The 16020-nt window shown below is 32.4% G+C and overlaps 3 protein-coding genes across 3 annotated transcripts; 2 read left to right on the top strand and 1 right to left on the bottom strand.

Annotated features, from left to right (window-relative positions):
• Nucleotides 1–3405: 3405 nt before the first annotated feature.
• LOC100251011 (rust resistance kinase Lr10-like) lies at nucleotides 3406–6845 on the bottom strand. The gene is made up of 3 exons (XM_010664507.3): nucleotides 6057–6845; nucleotides 4790–4816; nucleotides 3406–4677 (listed from the first exon to the last, which is right to left on the bottom strand). The coding sequence occupies exons 1-3, from the start codon at nucleotides 6718–6720 to the stop codon at nucleotides 3569–3571; spliced, it is 1800 nt and encodes a 599-aa protein (XP_010662809.1). The 5' UTR covers nucleotides 6721–6845; the 3' UTR covers nucleotides 3406–3568.
• Nucleotides 6846–7497: 652 nt separating this feature from the next.
• LOC132255330 (uncharacterized) lies at nucleotides 7498–8435 on the top strand. The gene has a single exon (XM_059743428.1). The coding sequence runs from the start codon at nucleotides 7620–7622 to the stop codon at nucleotides 8433–8435; it is 816 nt and encodes a 271-aa protein (XP_059599411.1). The 5' UTR covers nucleotides 7498–7619.
• A 40-nt stretch (nucleotides 8436–8475) lies between these two features.
• LOC100853733 (rust resistance kinase Lr10-like) lies at nucleotides 8476–11293 on the top strand. The gene is made up of 5 exons (XM_019226187.2): nucleotides 8476–8508; nucleotides 8610–8642; nucleotides 8847–8888; nucleotides 9408–9437; nucleotides 9990–11293. The coding sequence occupies exons 4-5, from the start codon at nucleotides 9434–9436 to the stop codon at nucleotides 11111–11113; spliced, it is 1128 nt and encodes a 375-aa protein (XP_019081732.2). The 5' UTR covers nucleotides 8476–8508; nucleotides 8610–8642; nucleotides 8847–8888; nucleotides 9408–9433; the 3' UTR covers nucleotides 11114–11293.
• Nucleotides 11294–16020: the final 4727 nt, after the last annotated feature.

The raw sequence follows: 16020 nt of genomic DNA, 5'->3' as shown, positions 1-16020 counted from the left end.
CCGTAGAAGGAATCAAAAGAATACCTGAAAGATGTGGGCGATGAAGTGGCTAAAGAAATTGGTCGTTGAGCGAGTTGGTCATTGATCTAAGCCCCCTCAGTGATGAGGATGTCAGTGACGACAACAATCTAGTCGGAGAAATATACAGTGATGAGGATGGGTATTATGGCTTTGGGAGAAGAGTTCAATGGTCTTCAATGGTGGCTAAGAAGAGTTAATGATAAAAGACATGGCTCTCAGTGGGTCCAGCAGTCTAAACCGAGCAGGAGAGATAGTGCTTATATAGTGGCTCTATGGTCGCGGACAAGCCCATGTGATTCTGCCTATTGGGCCATATATTGCTATTAAAGCTTTTATAGCAGCAACCCAGCCCATGTGGTTGTGCCTATTGGGCCATATATTCCTATAAGAGCTTTTATAGCAGCAACCCATTCCTTCCCCAGCTATATGAGCTTTTATAGTAGCGATCCATTCCTCCCTCAGCCATAATGATGCTGGAATTTATAATGTTTTTGTTTTTTTTTTTTTTTTGCTCAATTTACCATTTGAAAACATACATGGAACTTTTTCTGAGAAAGTTCCATTCATATGCTCTACTACCCTATTTTTCTTTTTATAAAACAAGAAAATGAAAAACTTGTTTGAAAGCTATTTTTTGAAATTGATTATTTCTCCAATAACTTAATGTTGTAGAGTTAAGTTGTCTTTTTAATTATTTTTAAGTTTAAAATAAGAAATTAACATTCATAGCCATCGGTATTGTATTTTGTCCTTTTTTCTTGAGTTAATATAAATATCATTTGTAAATATAAAAACATTAATTATCAAAATTTATCTAAAATTAAACAAAATTACTAAAAATACTTTTTATTTTTGTGCATAGATTTCAACAACCAATATTTATCTAATTTCAGATATTTTAATTCTTACTCAATAGATGGAACTACCTAGAGAAGAATGAAGAGGTGCTCTAAGTGATTATCCCCAACATTAAATTTCTTTTTTATCTATAAATTCAATTTATATTCCAATATCAACAATGATCAAGTCTTCATCAATCTCACACACAAGATTTCTAATTGCACAAAGAGACATAGTAATAATAGCAATTCATATAAACAAAAAGCTCTAGCCCAAATTTAACTTTTTTAACATGTAAATAAATCAAATTTTTTAAGAATTTTTAAGAAAAACATTATTTCATGTGCTCAATTTCTTTTGAGGTTTTTGGATAAAAACTGAAGTTAGAAACTCCTAAAACTAAAGCAATATTTAGTTCTTAGAAATTTTGAGAGAACAAGATGAAAAGAAAATCGAGAAATTTTTTTTTAAAAAAAAATTAAAATTAATAAATTGTATTTATATGTTATTTTAAATTCATTTTACATATTTTTCCTTTCCTCCACAAAGGTAAAGACATGATATTCAGGATTTAACCTTCGAATATAATTTTTGATAAATTTAGCTTAATTCCCCGCTATCCTTTTCCTGCAAATTAGTGGCATTACATGCATCCTCAAATGTAGTGCTTCATTTTTCATTTTGGTGGCCTTTATGGTCAGTTAAGCAAGACAAAACCAAAAAAATTTCCTTCTCCGAAATACACTACCTACTTTTCCATAAAGATGAAGCTTAGTTGAGAAGGTCATGATCTCTTCCCTCATCTAGCCTATTCCACATTAATTGCTCATTGTAAAAGAATTAAAGTCCTTCAAATGCAAAGAAAAACCTTCAAAAGAATTGGCTTAGTGGATGTGGAGATAGAGAATTTACAGCAAGGTAAAGAAGAAGAAAAAATGATAATTTATAGTTTTCAATATTACCTTAATAATTTTCAATCAGAATTTTTTTAAAAGAATAAAGAAAATATCCCAAAGTTTTTTTCATTATTATATAAATAATTTTTCATATATTATTAAAGAATAAGGGACAAACCCTCATTTTATTTTAATAGCTTAAAAAGCTAAAATTTATCAATTAATTTTTTATTTTTTAAAAAAAATCCTACTATTCTAAATTTATTTTAATTTAGTCTTAATTCTTTAGAATTTATGTTTTAATTTCGAGTCACTTTTTTCATTGAAGAAGTGTATGTTTCATTTGGTATATCTCCAAGTAATTATTATTATTATTTGTTTAAATTACTGTTATATTTATGGAAAACATAAATAAGGACACGAAAGTTTTAATAAAAAAATGGAAGAAAAATAGATAAATTAACTTATAATAAAATAAGTTTAAGTAAAGATTTGATAGATGATAAAGAAAATTTAATTTATCAAATAAAATTAGAAATTCCGAAATAATGGAACAAAAAAATTTATAACAAAAATAGTTATTATGATTGCTATGATTATAATATAATTAATTACTACAAATAAAAAAATTTAGAAAAACGCAAAACAAGGAAAATAATTATATTATTGGGCTGCCATGATCAAATTAGGTCCGTATCAGGCCTAACCCAGCCTGACTAGCACATGATCCAAGCTCTGCCTATGGACCTACCATTGGGCTTGGCCCAGTGAAACAGAGTAGATTGTTTCATTGATTTGATGTTCTGGCCTAAATGCAGTTGATCTTAAACACATGGAGGAACCCTCAGACCTCGCGGCTAAGACAAGCTTGTTTGCATCAAGGTCCTCAGCCACTATGCTTTTTGTTGTCTAGGTTAAACAATATATACCATATATTGAGAGAGTTTTGAGTCTATTATTATTATTATTATTATTATTATTATTACATAATCTATTGAGTCCATGTTTTTTTCCTTTCTCAATGATTAGTACATGGTCACATATCATATGGTTCATTTCTCCCACAATCTAATATTTTTTGTGGTCTCCATTGGTAATTTGTATTGATAAAGTTCAAGATCAAGCATTCACTTGACTCTCTAACTCCTTTATTGTTAGGATACCTGCCCTATCTTCACCATTGATATGGTGTCATAACCAAAGTGCTACTTAGCTAGCAGCAAATCCAGTGTTTCATGCAAGGAGTAAACACATCGAAATCGATCTCCATTTTATTCGATGCAAAGTTCTCCAACGAGCCATCACCATTCAGTATAATTTAGTCATTACATAACTAATTAGGCTTACTTTCTCAGTCCAATAAAAAAGTAGTAAAGGCAAAAAAAAAAATAAATAAATAAAAGAAAAAAGAAACAAAATGGGTGTAGTGGATGGGACTCTTATTTTCAAGTTTCCTAAGTCTAATTCTATTACTATTTCGTGCAATACTTTCTATCTTGAATGTGATGGAAATTAGTTACTCTTACTTGATTGAAAGGTGATCTATAGAGTTGTGTGTAGCTGAACTATAAATTGGGTTGCGAGAATATTCTTGGACATATTCATTAAAATTTAATACACAATAAATACATTACATGGGAATAAGAACTTCTGGAATCTAACATCAATTGAGCCACTGGTATAATCATTTTATACAATCATTGTTCAATTAACAGAAATATAAATAAAGATGCTATGATGATGAACAACTACAATATGAATTTTTATTAAACTATACATTCATAATAAGTTGAACATACAGACAATTATTTTTACTCTAGTTCTGAAATTATTGCCAACTCTTGTTGAAAAACTCTTCCTGGCTTGCTCAAGTTTGTTGGAATTGTTGAAGCAAAAGGGTTAGGAGGCATGGTTAACTTGTCTCCTTCTCCTTCCAACATTTGAACTACAATTTTCATGGAAGGACGATCCACTGGACACCACTGAATACATGAAAGTCCCACAATTGCTAATTTCTTTGCAATCTCAACATCTCCTTCTTCTTCAATTCGAATATGCAATTCTTCCCCTATATCCAAATGATTATAAATCCATTCTGGGAAGTATACTTGGCTAGTACTCTCCACACTAACATCAATGTTCTTCCTTCCTCCAACCATTTCAAGTAATAACATTCCAAAACTATAAACATCTGACTTATAAGATACATTCCCAAAATTCCTAGATAACACTTCTGGAGCGATATAACCCATTGTTCCCCTTACAATTGTCATAGAGACTGCACTTTGTTCCTTGGAGCACAATTTGGCTAAACCAAAGTCAGAAATCTTTGGATTAAAGTTGTGGTCAAGTAAAATATTATGAGGTTTGATATCAAAATGAAGGATTCTTTTATCACAACCTTGATGAAGATACTCAATTCCTTTTGCTATACCTATAGCAATTTCTTGAAGTTTCTTCCAACTAAGTGTATAGTTCTTGACAACTCTTGAAAATATGAACTTCTCCAATGACTCATTTGGTAAGTACTCATAAATTAGAGCTCGTTTAAATCTATCAGCACAAAATCCAACTAAACGAACTATATTAACATGGTGGATTGTACCCATTGTTGCCACTTCATTAATGAACTCTTCCCCATTTCCTTGAGAATTGTTAAGGATTTTTACTGCAACAAAAACTTCATCTGAAAGCTTTCCTTTGTACACAGTTCCATATCCTCCTTGGCCTAATTTATCTTTGAATTGACTTGTGATCCTTTTAACATCAACATAGGAGTATCTTGAGGGCTTGAGAGCTTCATAGTCTTCTAGAAACTTTTTAACCTTTACTCTATTCTCTCTTTCTACTTTATCTGAGCTATAGACACGATAAAGCATAACAATCACTAACACGAGAAGAAAAAAACCAAAGATTGCACCTGCATACATAAAAAGAAGAAAACTTGAACTTTTTTATATAAATAAATAGATAAAATAACCAAATTAAGAATCTTTATCTCTATAATAAAATATGTATGAATAGAATATTACCTGTCACAATTATTTTCTTCGATACACCTATAAAAAATTAAGAAAAAAAAAGTAATTAGCTTGTTATGCTCTTGGAATTAAAAAAAAAAAGCTAAATTACATGTTCATGTGATATGATTTTAATCTAATTAATTTTAGGCTAGGCCTCAACCTTATCTTTTGGTTTCTTTTTTGTATTCTATGCTTTTACTTTTAAGGTAGTACCAATTCTACTGCTAACTCTATCCTAACTTGTAGTGGAAATTCAAACATACCCTTCTAATCCCTATTATGTATCATAGTTAGACTATGTTTCATAATAACTTACTGTCTCCATGACTCCCTCATACACAAATTCATCCTATTTTATGACAAAAACTAAAATAAAAAATGAAACTCTATGTAAAAAGAATGTGGAGAAATCTCTAGCCTTATTCTATACCATTATATATAGTGATCCAATTGGTAGGTACGATAACACTTGTCGATTTGATTGACCATTAACATCTAACTTCTCATCTTAGATATAAGGGAAAAGTCATCTATGTGGATAACTATTAAAACTAGAAAAATGATGTTTATGGAGTTTTTTTTACACAATTGTAATTATTGAGAGTTGAAATAAAGATGAATTACTTGGAAAGTTTAGGGTTGGTATGGTCCACTTGGATATGAAAAAATAAATTAAGAAAATAATCTATATTCAATAATCTTAGTAATTTTCTTTTATTAAATATTTCCATATCCAAAAGGAATGCTTGAATATCAATTGTATTACTTTGTATTTTTAGGTTCACATCCTTGGAAAAATATGAAGAAAATAAAGAAAAATATTGATTGTAAGTAGCTAGGAAAGAATCCATTATAAAAGAACTTTTAACATTTTTCTTTTATTTCTTTAATTTTTCAAAAAATTAAATCCAAAAAAAACATCTAACTCTTTGTTCAATTATTTCCCTTAATTTTATTGAGCTCTAAAAATTTGAAGAAAGAAAAGAAAATGTGTTAGTTTAGCTCAATGTTTTGAGGTGAAATGCAAGAAAAACAATATATTACTTTAGCCAAAAATTCATCTAACAAGAGTTTTAAAATGTAAATTCCATCCAAGATTTTAGTTCCACATTCATAACCTATAAATTCAATAATCAGAATTTATCAGCTCATATCCTTTGCAATGGTTTTTTTATTCCAAAATGGAGAATTTGTATATTAAATCATAGTAGAGGATATGAGGTGGGCATGAAAGATGAAAAGAAGATGAATAGGGAATTAAGATACATAAGAGTACCTTTAACTTTAATACATTCAGTTTCTGGTTCCGTGCTATTACTCTTCTTCAGTCTGCATATTTTTCCTCCTCCTGGGCAGCTTCCACATATTGATTTCGACCACTTCAAAGAAAATGCACTTTCAATGAACATAAAATCCTCAGGAGCTGAAGCGTTGTAAAGCCTGCGGCAAGAGGATAGATCCGTATATTGGACAGATAGGTAGGAATAAACAGCATAAACTGGGTTACCAGGGATAGAAAGGCAAGGGATGGACTGAAAACGAGATGATTCTGTTTTGTCTGAGGAACAATTGAACAAGATGAAGTCCCGTTCAAATTTGAAGTGGAAGGGGGAGGCAGCTAAATTGAGGTTTCGAAGCTGTCTCGCAAGGCAATTATCCGGGTCCTGGACAATGATTTCCCGGGATTTGTAAACTATTTTCTTCACCAAGAGCTTTACCGAAACTGGCAGGTCTAGCATGGTCTGATTATTCTCAGTGCAAGATAACTCAAATCCCGGATATCCACAGTGGTGTGGCTGGTGTTTTAGACGGAAAGGGAACCGGATGAGTGGACCCTGGTCGCCACAACCATTCGATGTCATGCACTCATCTCGGCCCCCTCTCATCTCCACAAACAAGGTCAGGAACAAGAACAAAAACAAACAGAGATATCGATCCATTTTTATGGAAGGAATTTGTGATTTTTGCCAAGGACAGAAATCTCTGGGATAGGAAAGAAAGTGGAAAGGGAGATACAAATATCGCGAGGAGATTAGCCTGAAAATTTATAGAGAAGAATTGTAGGAAGGAGGATTACTGCGGTGGTACATTTTACTAATAGATTTTCACTTTATAACAATGTCCTTTCACCCTGTATCACCTGTATATGTTTATTTTGTCTCTTTCAAAATGTAAGTATTCCATTTAATTTGTACATATAAACATTTTTATGTAAGTCACATTACCTACTCTAAAATTTAATAATACTTCATTTATTATAATTTAAATCTAAATGGACCGTCCTCCTTAATTTATTTTGTATGTTTTTAAAAAATCAAATTTTGATTTAAAGTAGGCATTTGATTAGAAGAAATAAAACTTAAAATACAAATAATAAAAAACTATATAAAACATATAGAAGTTTAAATTATTGGAAAAATGGTAACTTAGCATGATACCGTACATAATTCATTATTTGTACAAGGTTAATTTGGTATACATTATGGCCATGTCAAGGAAAGTTGCTAATTCAGTAGTAAAATCCTTTTTTAAAAAAAAAGAATTAATTAATTTCAAACATAGTGATTCTTGATTTTCATTTTCATTATGCTAATTCAGAAGCCTCTAATGATTGAACCTGATCATGAACAGAGGGTGGGTATGCGTTTCTTCAATGTGAAGTCATCCACACATAGAAAAATCAAAGTAGTTGACTATAACAGTCAATAAGGCTCATTTCACACTCTTTCACCTTGCAGGAAAATTGGGACCGCAAGCCTGTTGGGGGATAATTTGATATCTCTCTCTTAAATTAAACATAAAACTGAAGAATTCCAACTCCGTATCTCTCTCAAATGTTATGATGTTTAGAGAAGCAAAACTTGTGGCGTTAGCGCTCTTCCACACTTTCTTGCTTGCAATTTGTGCTGCTAATGGAAACCAGATTTGCAGACCCTCTTCTTGTGGAGAGATTCAAAACATCAGCAACCCTTTCCGATTGAAAGGTGATCCATCGGGGTGTGGTGATCCTGACTATGAATTGGTCTGCGAAAACAATCGTGCTATGGTAAGCGGCCGGGAGGGTGAGAAATACTATGTTGCTGACATCAACTACGATCACTATACCATTCGGGTAGTGGATCCTGGGGTCGAAAAGGGCAACTGTCTCTCAACTCCTCTCTATTTCTTGACAAGAGAAATCTCTGATTATTACGGTATATATTATTTGGAGCGGACGGGAATGACAAGTACAGCAGTTTTAATGAATTGCGACCAGCCAATAAGTGACGGCAGCTGCATTCCTATCACTCCTTGCAATGCGACTTCATCTTCCTCACAAGCATATGTTTATGCACTAGTCGGAGGCGAGTCCATGGAAGTAGGAGATATTAAGTATTCATGCACCATCAGCAAGACTATTATTACTCAATTCTTGAAGCCCGGCAATCTTTCAATGTCAGATTTGCAAGAAATGCTGCTTCTGGGGCTTGAACTTTCATTCTTGAGCTTCCGCTGCAAAAGCGAATGCAGGGTGAAAGGGCTAGAATGCGACGTGAATTATGGCAGTCATACCGTACAGTGCTACAAGCGTATGAGCAATGTTTATTTTTATCCATTCATGTATTTATTTGCTTGCAAGCATAAGTCCCTTCAACATGTTATAACTTATAACTAATAATATTTGCTTAATTGGTTTGATCTTGCAGATGGGTTCTTTTCCTATCTGACATGGTTCTTTCTCTATATCAGTGAGACTTTGGGAGTTTACTTTTATTATCTTTCATGTTCATTTTTACTTCTATTATCTTTCTCATGTTAAATTCAATTTATGTTGTTTTTCTGTTAACAGGATATATATTAGGTGTGGACCTTTTTATCGAATGTAAGGCTTATTAGTTCCATTTGTTGTAGAAGAAAGAAAGAGATTTTTTATTTTTTTTTATTTTTTTATTTTCATTCCATTAATTTCAAGATGGTACCTGTGGGCTGCTTAATATCATTGTCTAGTTGGCAGTCACATAGAGCAAAATGCAAAAGCTTCTTCTACTTTTACCATTGACCATATTTACTGAATTTCAACCTGCAGACTTCGGATATCTTTCGGATGGAGGCGTAACAACTTTACAAGGTAAGCTTTGAGAAGTTCTTTATAATAATAATAAAAAATTATTAATTTGATGATAAAATGAAATGATAATTTATTTTTGGAGTTCACGATAAATGAATAAAATAAAGAACTGATATTCTAAATTACACATTCAATCCCACAATAGTCAGTATGTGGTATGTGCTTAATTTTATTTTTAATTTAAATATATATAATAAATTTCTAAAAATTTTAAAAATATTATAAGACATTTGAGACTGAGGTCATAGCTGAATAAAGAAAATATATTTAAATTAATCAATAGTATAATAAATGATTGGATTTTTCGTCCACTTAACTAATAATAACTATGAGGATGATTATTATTATTAATATTACCCTTTCTCTTCTATCCTATCCATCTCTTCCTAATTTTTAATCAAAACCAATAGCAGTAATAATATTTCTCTTGTATTTGTTTCTTGCTCATTTTAAATCTATCATATGTATGAATCTTTCTTTTCTTGAACTTAATAATTTTTGTTCCTCTCATATTTGCAGCTGGGGCAGTCTTGATATTTCAACTCATGGGTAAGGCTTCCAGATCTCAATAAGTATATAATTGCACACGTCTTATACCTCTTTTTGCCTGGCACTTTTGGAATCCTTTCATTCAAGATAACAGCCGACAATCAAGTTTGGCAATGCATTTGGTTGTACAAAATGAATCATAAATTGAAATTCCAATTTGTGAAATTCAAAAATTTTCTTTCAAATAAAATTATTATTATTTTTAAAAAAATTTGTGATATATTTGATTTCAAATTATTCCCAGATTTTGTTAGAGTACAAGGAAATTGAAGAATAGAGTTGGAATTTGGCATCTAATTTCATTCCTTAATTTTGTACAACAAAACAAATTTTCTCAATTGATTATTCCATCCTTTATGTATATCATGTTGTCACCCAAAAGAAAAAGAGTCACATAACTATGTTTGAGTGGAAATCCAAAACCTAAGATATGGGTGAAATGACCATTTCAAAACTAATTCTATTTGCTGGATTTGATGATTGAATGTGGTTAGATGATTATAAATCTTCCTCTGACGTTTTTCATATCTTTAACATGTGATTTATATGTAGCCATGATCATTATCGGACGAGCTGTGATTGGTATTTTGTGCCTCTTTGCCTATTTAATTTACAAGTTTCGACGGAGACACTTATCATTAGATGATGATATTGAAGAATTCCTACATAACTACCAAAATCTTCGACCAATCAAATACACATATTCAGACATAAAGAAGATGACTTATAATTTTAAGCATAAATTAGGTCAAGGAGGTTTTGGTTTTGTGTACAAAGGAAAACTCCGAAGTGGCCGCATTGTAGCTGTGAAAATGTTGGTTATGTCAAAGGCTAATGGGCAAGATTTTATGAATGAAGTTGCTACAATTGGAAGAATTCATCATGTTAATGTGGTGAGACTTGTTGGATTTTGCATACAGAGATCAAAATGGGCCCTTATATATGACTACATGCCCAATGGATCTCTTGATAAGTTTGTTTTTCTTGATCAAGGCAACAACATTCCTTTGAGTTGGGAAAGATTATACAAGATTGCACTTGGAGTAGGATGTGGGATCGAATACTTACATCAAGGGTGTGATATGCAAATTCTTCATTTTGATATCAAGCCACACAACATTCTTCTCGATGAAGACTTCACACCAAAAGTTTCAGATTTCGGTCTTGCAAAATTATACTCAACAGATGAAAGTATTGTATCACTTACTGCTGCTAGAGGAACCTTGGGCTACATTGCTCCTGAATTGTTCTACAAAAACATTGGAGGTGTATCATTTAAGGCTGATGTTTATAGTTTTGGAATGTTGTTATTGGAAATGGTGGGAAAAAGGAAGAATGTGAATGCATTTGCAAGGCATTCAAGTCAAATATATTTCCCATCATGGATTTATGATAGATATGATCAAGGAGAGGACATGGAAATGGGAGATGCCACTGAGGATGAAAAAAAGTATGTAAGGAAAATGGTGATAGTTGCGCTATGGTGTGTACAAATGAAGCCTATGGATCGTCCTTCAATGAGCAAAACATTGGAGATGCTTGAAGGAGAGATTGAACTATTGAAAATGCCTCCTAAGCCAACTCTATGGTCTATCGAGAATCATGAGCAATCCATGGTAGAGGTACCAATTTCATCATCCAATTCCATGGGTACAATCAGCTTAAATGGAAGGTAGTCCTACTCCATCTAGTTGCTTATTTTGTAATCCAATAATAATGTGTGATTGTGTCTTATGTGTAAGGTTTCTATGAGATCAGTGTATGTAATAAAATAAAGTTTCTACTTCAAACAATAGTTTGGTTTCTTGTAAGAAAGGTTATGTACAAGTAATAAAATATCATTTTAGATGTTTGAATAGTGTTCTTGCTTGCCCGTAAAATTATCAAAGAAAATCCTCCATTTCCTTTGAAGTTCTATTTTTTTTTCAAGTATTCTACAAAAATAATTATTAGGGTTGTAGATGTTCAAGTAAGTTATTTTGTTATAACTTGTTGCTAGTAGTAATCTGGGCTTTCAAGGAACAATAGTGCCAATTACAACATTTCTTTTGTAAGTAATTCCATATAGTTTTTGTTAGAGAAGTGTCCTTGGGCCCTCTAAAGGTTACAATTACATTCTTGGACATTGGATTGCACCATTCCATATATGGTTCTTCGAATTAGTGGACACTTTGATCTCTCCATTCATAGATTTCTACTCCTTGTTGAAATTTAATTAGGACTTTGATCTTACCCTTCACACTTTAAATTAGGCTCTCAAATCAAAAGTTGCATTTTAATAGAGAAATAATTAACAAAGAAGGAACAATTTGAGAGCTCAAACCTTTCCTTGGTATATGTCTATTACTATAATTCATTATGAGCATAAAATTGTAGGAGTAAATAAATATTCAAAATTTTAAAATGGTCTCCTACAGCCATCACACTCCTTCAATAATTTTTGTGGACCATTGTACATGTGGTCAATTTTGATGCTTTATTTATTGAATATGACTTTTCAAATAAAACCATCGAGTCAATTTTCTTGACACTAAAAGTAAGTTGGTCCTTATATTTATAGGACTCTATTTCTTTTATCTTTAGAAATGTGAAATGTGCTAGATGTGATAGGACCATAATACTACATGAATTATGTCGATAATACCATACATTGTATTTCAATACGTATCTATGAGCAATGTCTATTTTAATTTATTTATGAATATATTTTGTTTGCTAGATTTCCGAAGCTTCACTCCCATTAAATATAGAATATGGGGAATCTAGATTTTCCATGAATTGGTCAAAACCTGTGTGTGGAAATTGTGAAGCAAAAGGTGCGAAATGCAGGCTGAAGATGAGTAATGACATGTAATCTGAAATTGAGTGCATAAAGAAGCCAGAAAAAGGTACGTGCTACACAATATTAGCCCATGCCATATTCCTTTGCACCCTGATATGGAACCTCTTCTCCAATAAATGGGAATCAATATTATTAATGTGCTGCATTTGAGATTGGGTACAAATAGAAGAGGATAAGAATATATACATAGATCGTTCTATAGCATTCCAATATATCCAATATAATTCAGCCATAGCATGTGCTATGAAACAATACTAAAAGTCTGTTTGGTAATAATTTTAGCAAATGCTTTTAGCATGAAAAGTGACTTTTTTTTTTTTTTTAAAAAAAAAGGGTTTAACAAAATTTATGAAATATTTTTAAAAATTTGAAAAATTCATTGTAGTATTTATTTTTTAAAGAAATAATTGATAAGTGATTCTCATAAAAGCACTTTTAGATGAGCTTAAGCACGCTTAAAAAGAGAGGACTTTGTGGAAATCTAAACTTTACAGATTATATTGATGAATCTCCAGAATGATAAGCGAGAAAATGTGAAATTCAGATGAAAAAATCAAATGGGTGTGAAGGTGGTAAAGAGATTAGGGGCACAGAGATCTCTGCCATAGCTGCGAGTGATGGGGTCCGAGCTCAGAATTGAGTATTAATTGGCTAGGCTGACCAAACTTTTTGAGTTTTACAAGTCAACCCAATGAAATGTGGAAACGTGGCATGAGTGAGTTCAAGTTCGTTTCATCATCAAGTTTGTCGTTAGGCCGGATGGCCCACAATTGCTGACCGTTTTGTCTGCATGAGCTGGCTTTGTCGACCCCTCTGCCTTCTCAGGCTGGTGAGGTACAATTATGATCATTCACCCCCGGGATGGGAATAGTACACGCGTCCCAAGTACACTATATGTAATCATCTTCCTTGTGCAAATGACCTGGTAGACTTAAAACTTAAATAAAATCGAAATATTAATATATATATATATATACACATACATAACTAAGGTCATATTTAATTGATGGTCTGGATTAGGATAAAATATTAATGAAATCTATATGTGTATGTGTAATAGTTTAATTTATATAATGATATAAATATACTTTCTTTTTTCTTTTTGAAACCAAAATTTTATCTTTTTAAATGAAAATTTGTCATCTCTTTACAAATGTGTAATGAGCTTGATGTGATATAGGAAATGTGTGAATTTCTCAACCATGGATTTTTGGAGTCAAGTTAATTTATTGTACCGCGTGCTCGATAGGCCATAAGGGATGCCAATGTTGAAAAGTGAATTAAGACAAAACGAAACTGACTTGCTTCTCACCATCTTCCATCTAGCTCATCTACTTTCAAACAAAAAATCCACCATTAGGAAATTCTCACATTCTTCCATCTATCACATCTGGCTCATCTACTTTTCCATGAAAAATCCACCATTAGGAAGATCTCACCTTCCATCTATCACATCTAGTTCATCTACTTTTCTACAAAAAAAAATCCACCATTAAGAAGTTTTCACCCTTTCCCATCTATCTCATTGCACATATCCAAAGGCAAAGGAATCAAATACTCCAAATGTAAGGACAAACCTCAATAGAATGCCAAGATTGACCAGGGGGTCTTCTTTTCAAAAGTCATATATGTATAGATTCCATCACCATAAATTAATAGTGGCCCATATGTAAGAACATCGAACCACACAAAAAATATGAATTGTAGAGTTCACATGTATATGATTGACCATATGGAAGCAAAAACCGTCATTGGAATTACCAAAGATGTATGATGCTACAAGGGGGTTTTCATTTAAAAAAACATATATGTATAGATTCCATTACTATAAATTAATAGTCTCCCATGTGTAAGAACATTGAGCCACACAAAAATGTGAATTGCAATGAGTTCACATGTATATGATTGACCATATGAAAACAAAAATAGTCATTGGAATTACCAAAGATGTATGATGCTACAAGAGGGTCTTCATTTCAAAAGACATATGTATAGATTCCATCACTATAAATTAATAGTGGGCCATGTGTATGAACATTGAACCACACAAAAATGTGAATTGAAATGAGTTCACATGTGTATGATTGACCATGTGGAAACAAAATCAGTCATTGGAATTACAAAAAATGTATGATGTTAACATTTTTTCTTTTGGAGAGTCTATGAAAAATTTCCCATTTTCTATGCAATTTTACTAGGGGAATTCTTTGTTTACAACTTCAAGATATTGAATATTTTGATTATGTGCTTTTGGAAATATTCATAATGTATCCATTCACTGTGATGGTGACTTTGACGAAATTTTTTTTTTATTAAAATGATTAAAAAATGGTAGGCTCTTCACTAAGATTGTATTGGCAATAGGTTGTACAAGCCTCAAGGATTTTAATCATTTATAGTATAGCATTTCCTTCAGACAATTTACATTTTTCAGTGTGGTTCATTTGATTTCAATCAATGTTGAAATAGGGTCCACGATGATCGATGGGATGATCAACCAGGCTATAGTGAGTGATAATTCCATACAGTGCTTTTATAGCCCACCATGCTATGTAGTCAGTCAAGTAAAAAGCATGATAATTAAGAAGCCATGGTCTTGTTGCTTCTTGATCAAGTAGAAATGTTAACATGTTACATAGAGTATCACTATAGGTAGAAATTGGCCTGTGTCGTTGTGTATGGGCACCGTGAGGGAGGTGGTAAACTTACTGAACGAACCATCCATCAATCAAATCAATCACAGCTCTGATTTGTTTGCTCAAGTGACGGCCCAATCACGCTATTTTCTTTTTTTTTTACCATGAAGTGGCATTGGCTTGTCAATTCAGAATCTGAGTCACCGGCGTGGCATGCTACCCCATACATGTACAACAGGTACTCCTATAGTCACAGAACCACTACCAACGGTGGGGAAGTGGGCCTTTGTCACGGTCCAGATTTCAAACAATTTGCAAGCGAAGCATAACAACAGACCAGCACAAATAAATAAATAAAAATAAAACAAAACAAAAATGAAATTCCAGATGTGTACTTTGCATGACTAGTAGTATTCACCTAATAATGATCACAATAACAAAAGGAATTTCAATTGGACCAAAATGCTCATGCTCGATGGCTGCGGATGGGGGTTTTTGTGAGACGTAGTTTGGTCATTTGGGTGGATTAGAGAATCTCAAAGGCCAACAACCGAATGGACAATCTACTAACTTTGTAACAACTATTGTTGATTGCATGTGAATCACGTGCAGGGCAAATGGCAAACATAAGGTTAGGGTCCCATGTTACCTTGTCGCCCAAAACCCAGAAACCAAAATCCCAAGGCTAGGGACCTTGGGTCCACCAGTGGAGTAATGGCATTTTGGAATCGAATAAAATAGCCTAGTTGTGTATGGGCTGATCACTAGGCTTACCCCATCAGCCTATTATTGGGCTTGCTCCTCTGGAAGGCATTTTGGAACTAAATGAACTCGTTTACAAGCCTTTTATGTTAATGTTTTGGCTGAAATGGACTAATGTTTAAAACAACATCATATTATTAAATTTTCCATTTTCACAACTCAAATCATACAAATAATTAAATAAATTACTTTTATGAAGAGATGACCAACTCAACTGATTTTATTTGATTATTGTCTTTTTATCACCAACCCTTAGCAGATTGCATAGGCTAGCACCTAAACAAAAACATGCTGGTCTAGTGAATGTCTTTCAATTGATAGTTTAAGAATTCAAGCCACCTTA

The sequence above is a fragment of the Vitis vinifera genome, chromosome 16 (assembly GCF_030704535.1).
Source record: "Vitis vinifera cultivar Pinot Noir 40024 chromosome 16, ASM3070453v1".
Lineage (NCBI taxonomy): Eukaryota > Viridiplantae > Streptophyta > Magnoliopsida > Vitales > Vitaceae > Vitis > Vitis vinifera.
The sequence above is the reverse complement of the archived record's forward strand: the minus strand, read 5'-3'. Positions and strand labels throughout refer to the sequence as shown.

Coding starts and splice junctions, on each gene's coding strand:
- LOC100251011 (XM_010664507.3), bottom strand. CDS start 6,720: ATGGATCGATATCTCTGTTTGTTTTTGTTCTTGTTCCTGACCTTGTTT. Junction 4,817..6,056: donor TGAATGTATTAAAGTTAAAG/GTACTCTTATGT, acceptor AATTTTTTATAG/GTGTATCGAAGAAAATAATT. Junction 4,678..4,789: donor GAAGAAAATAATTGTGACAG/GTAATATTCTAT, acceptor TTATGTATGCAG/GTGCAATCTTTGGTTTTTTT.
- LOC132255330 (XM_059743428.1), top strand. CDS start 7,620: ATGATGTTTAGAGAAGCAAAACTTGTGGCGTTAGCGCTCTTCCACACT.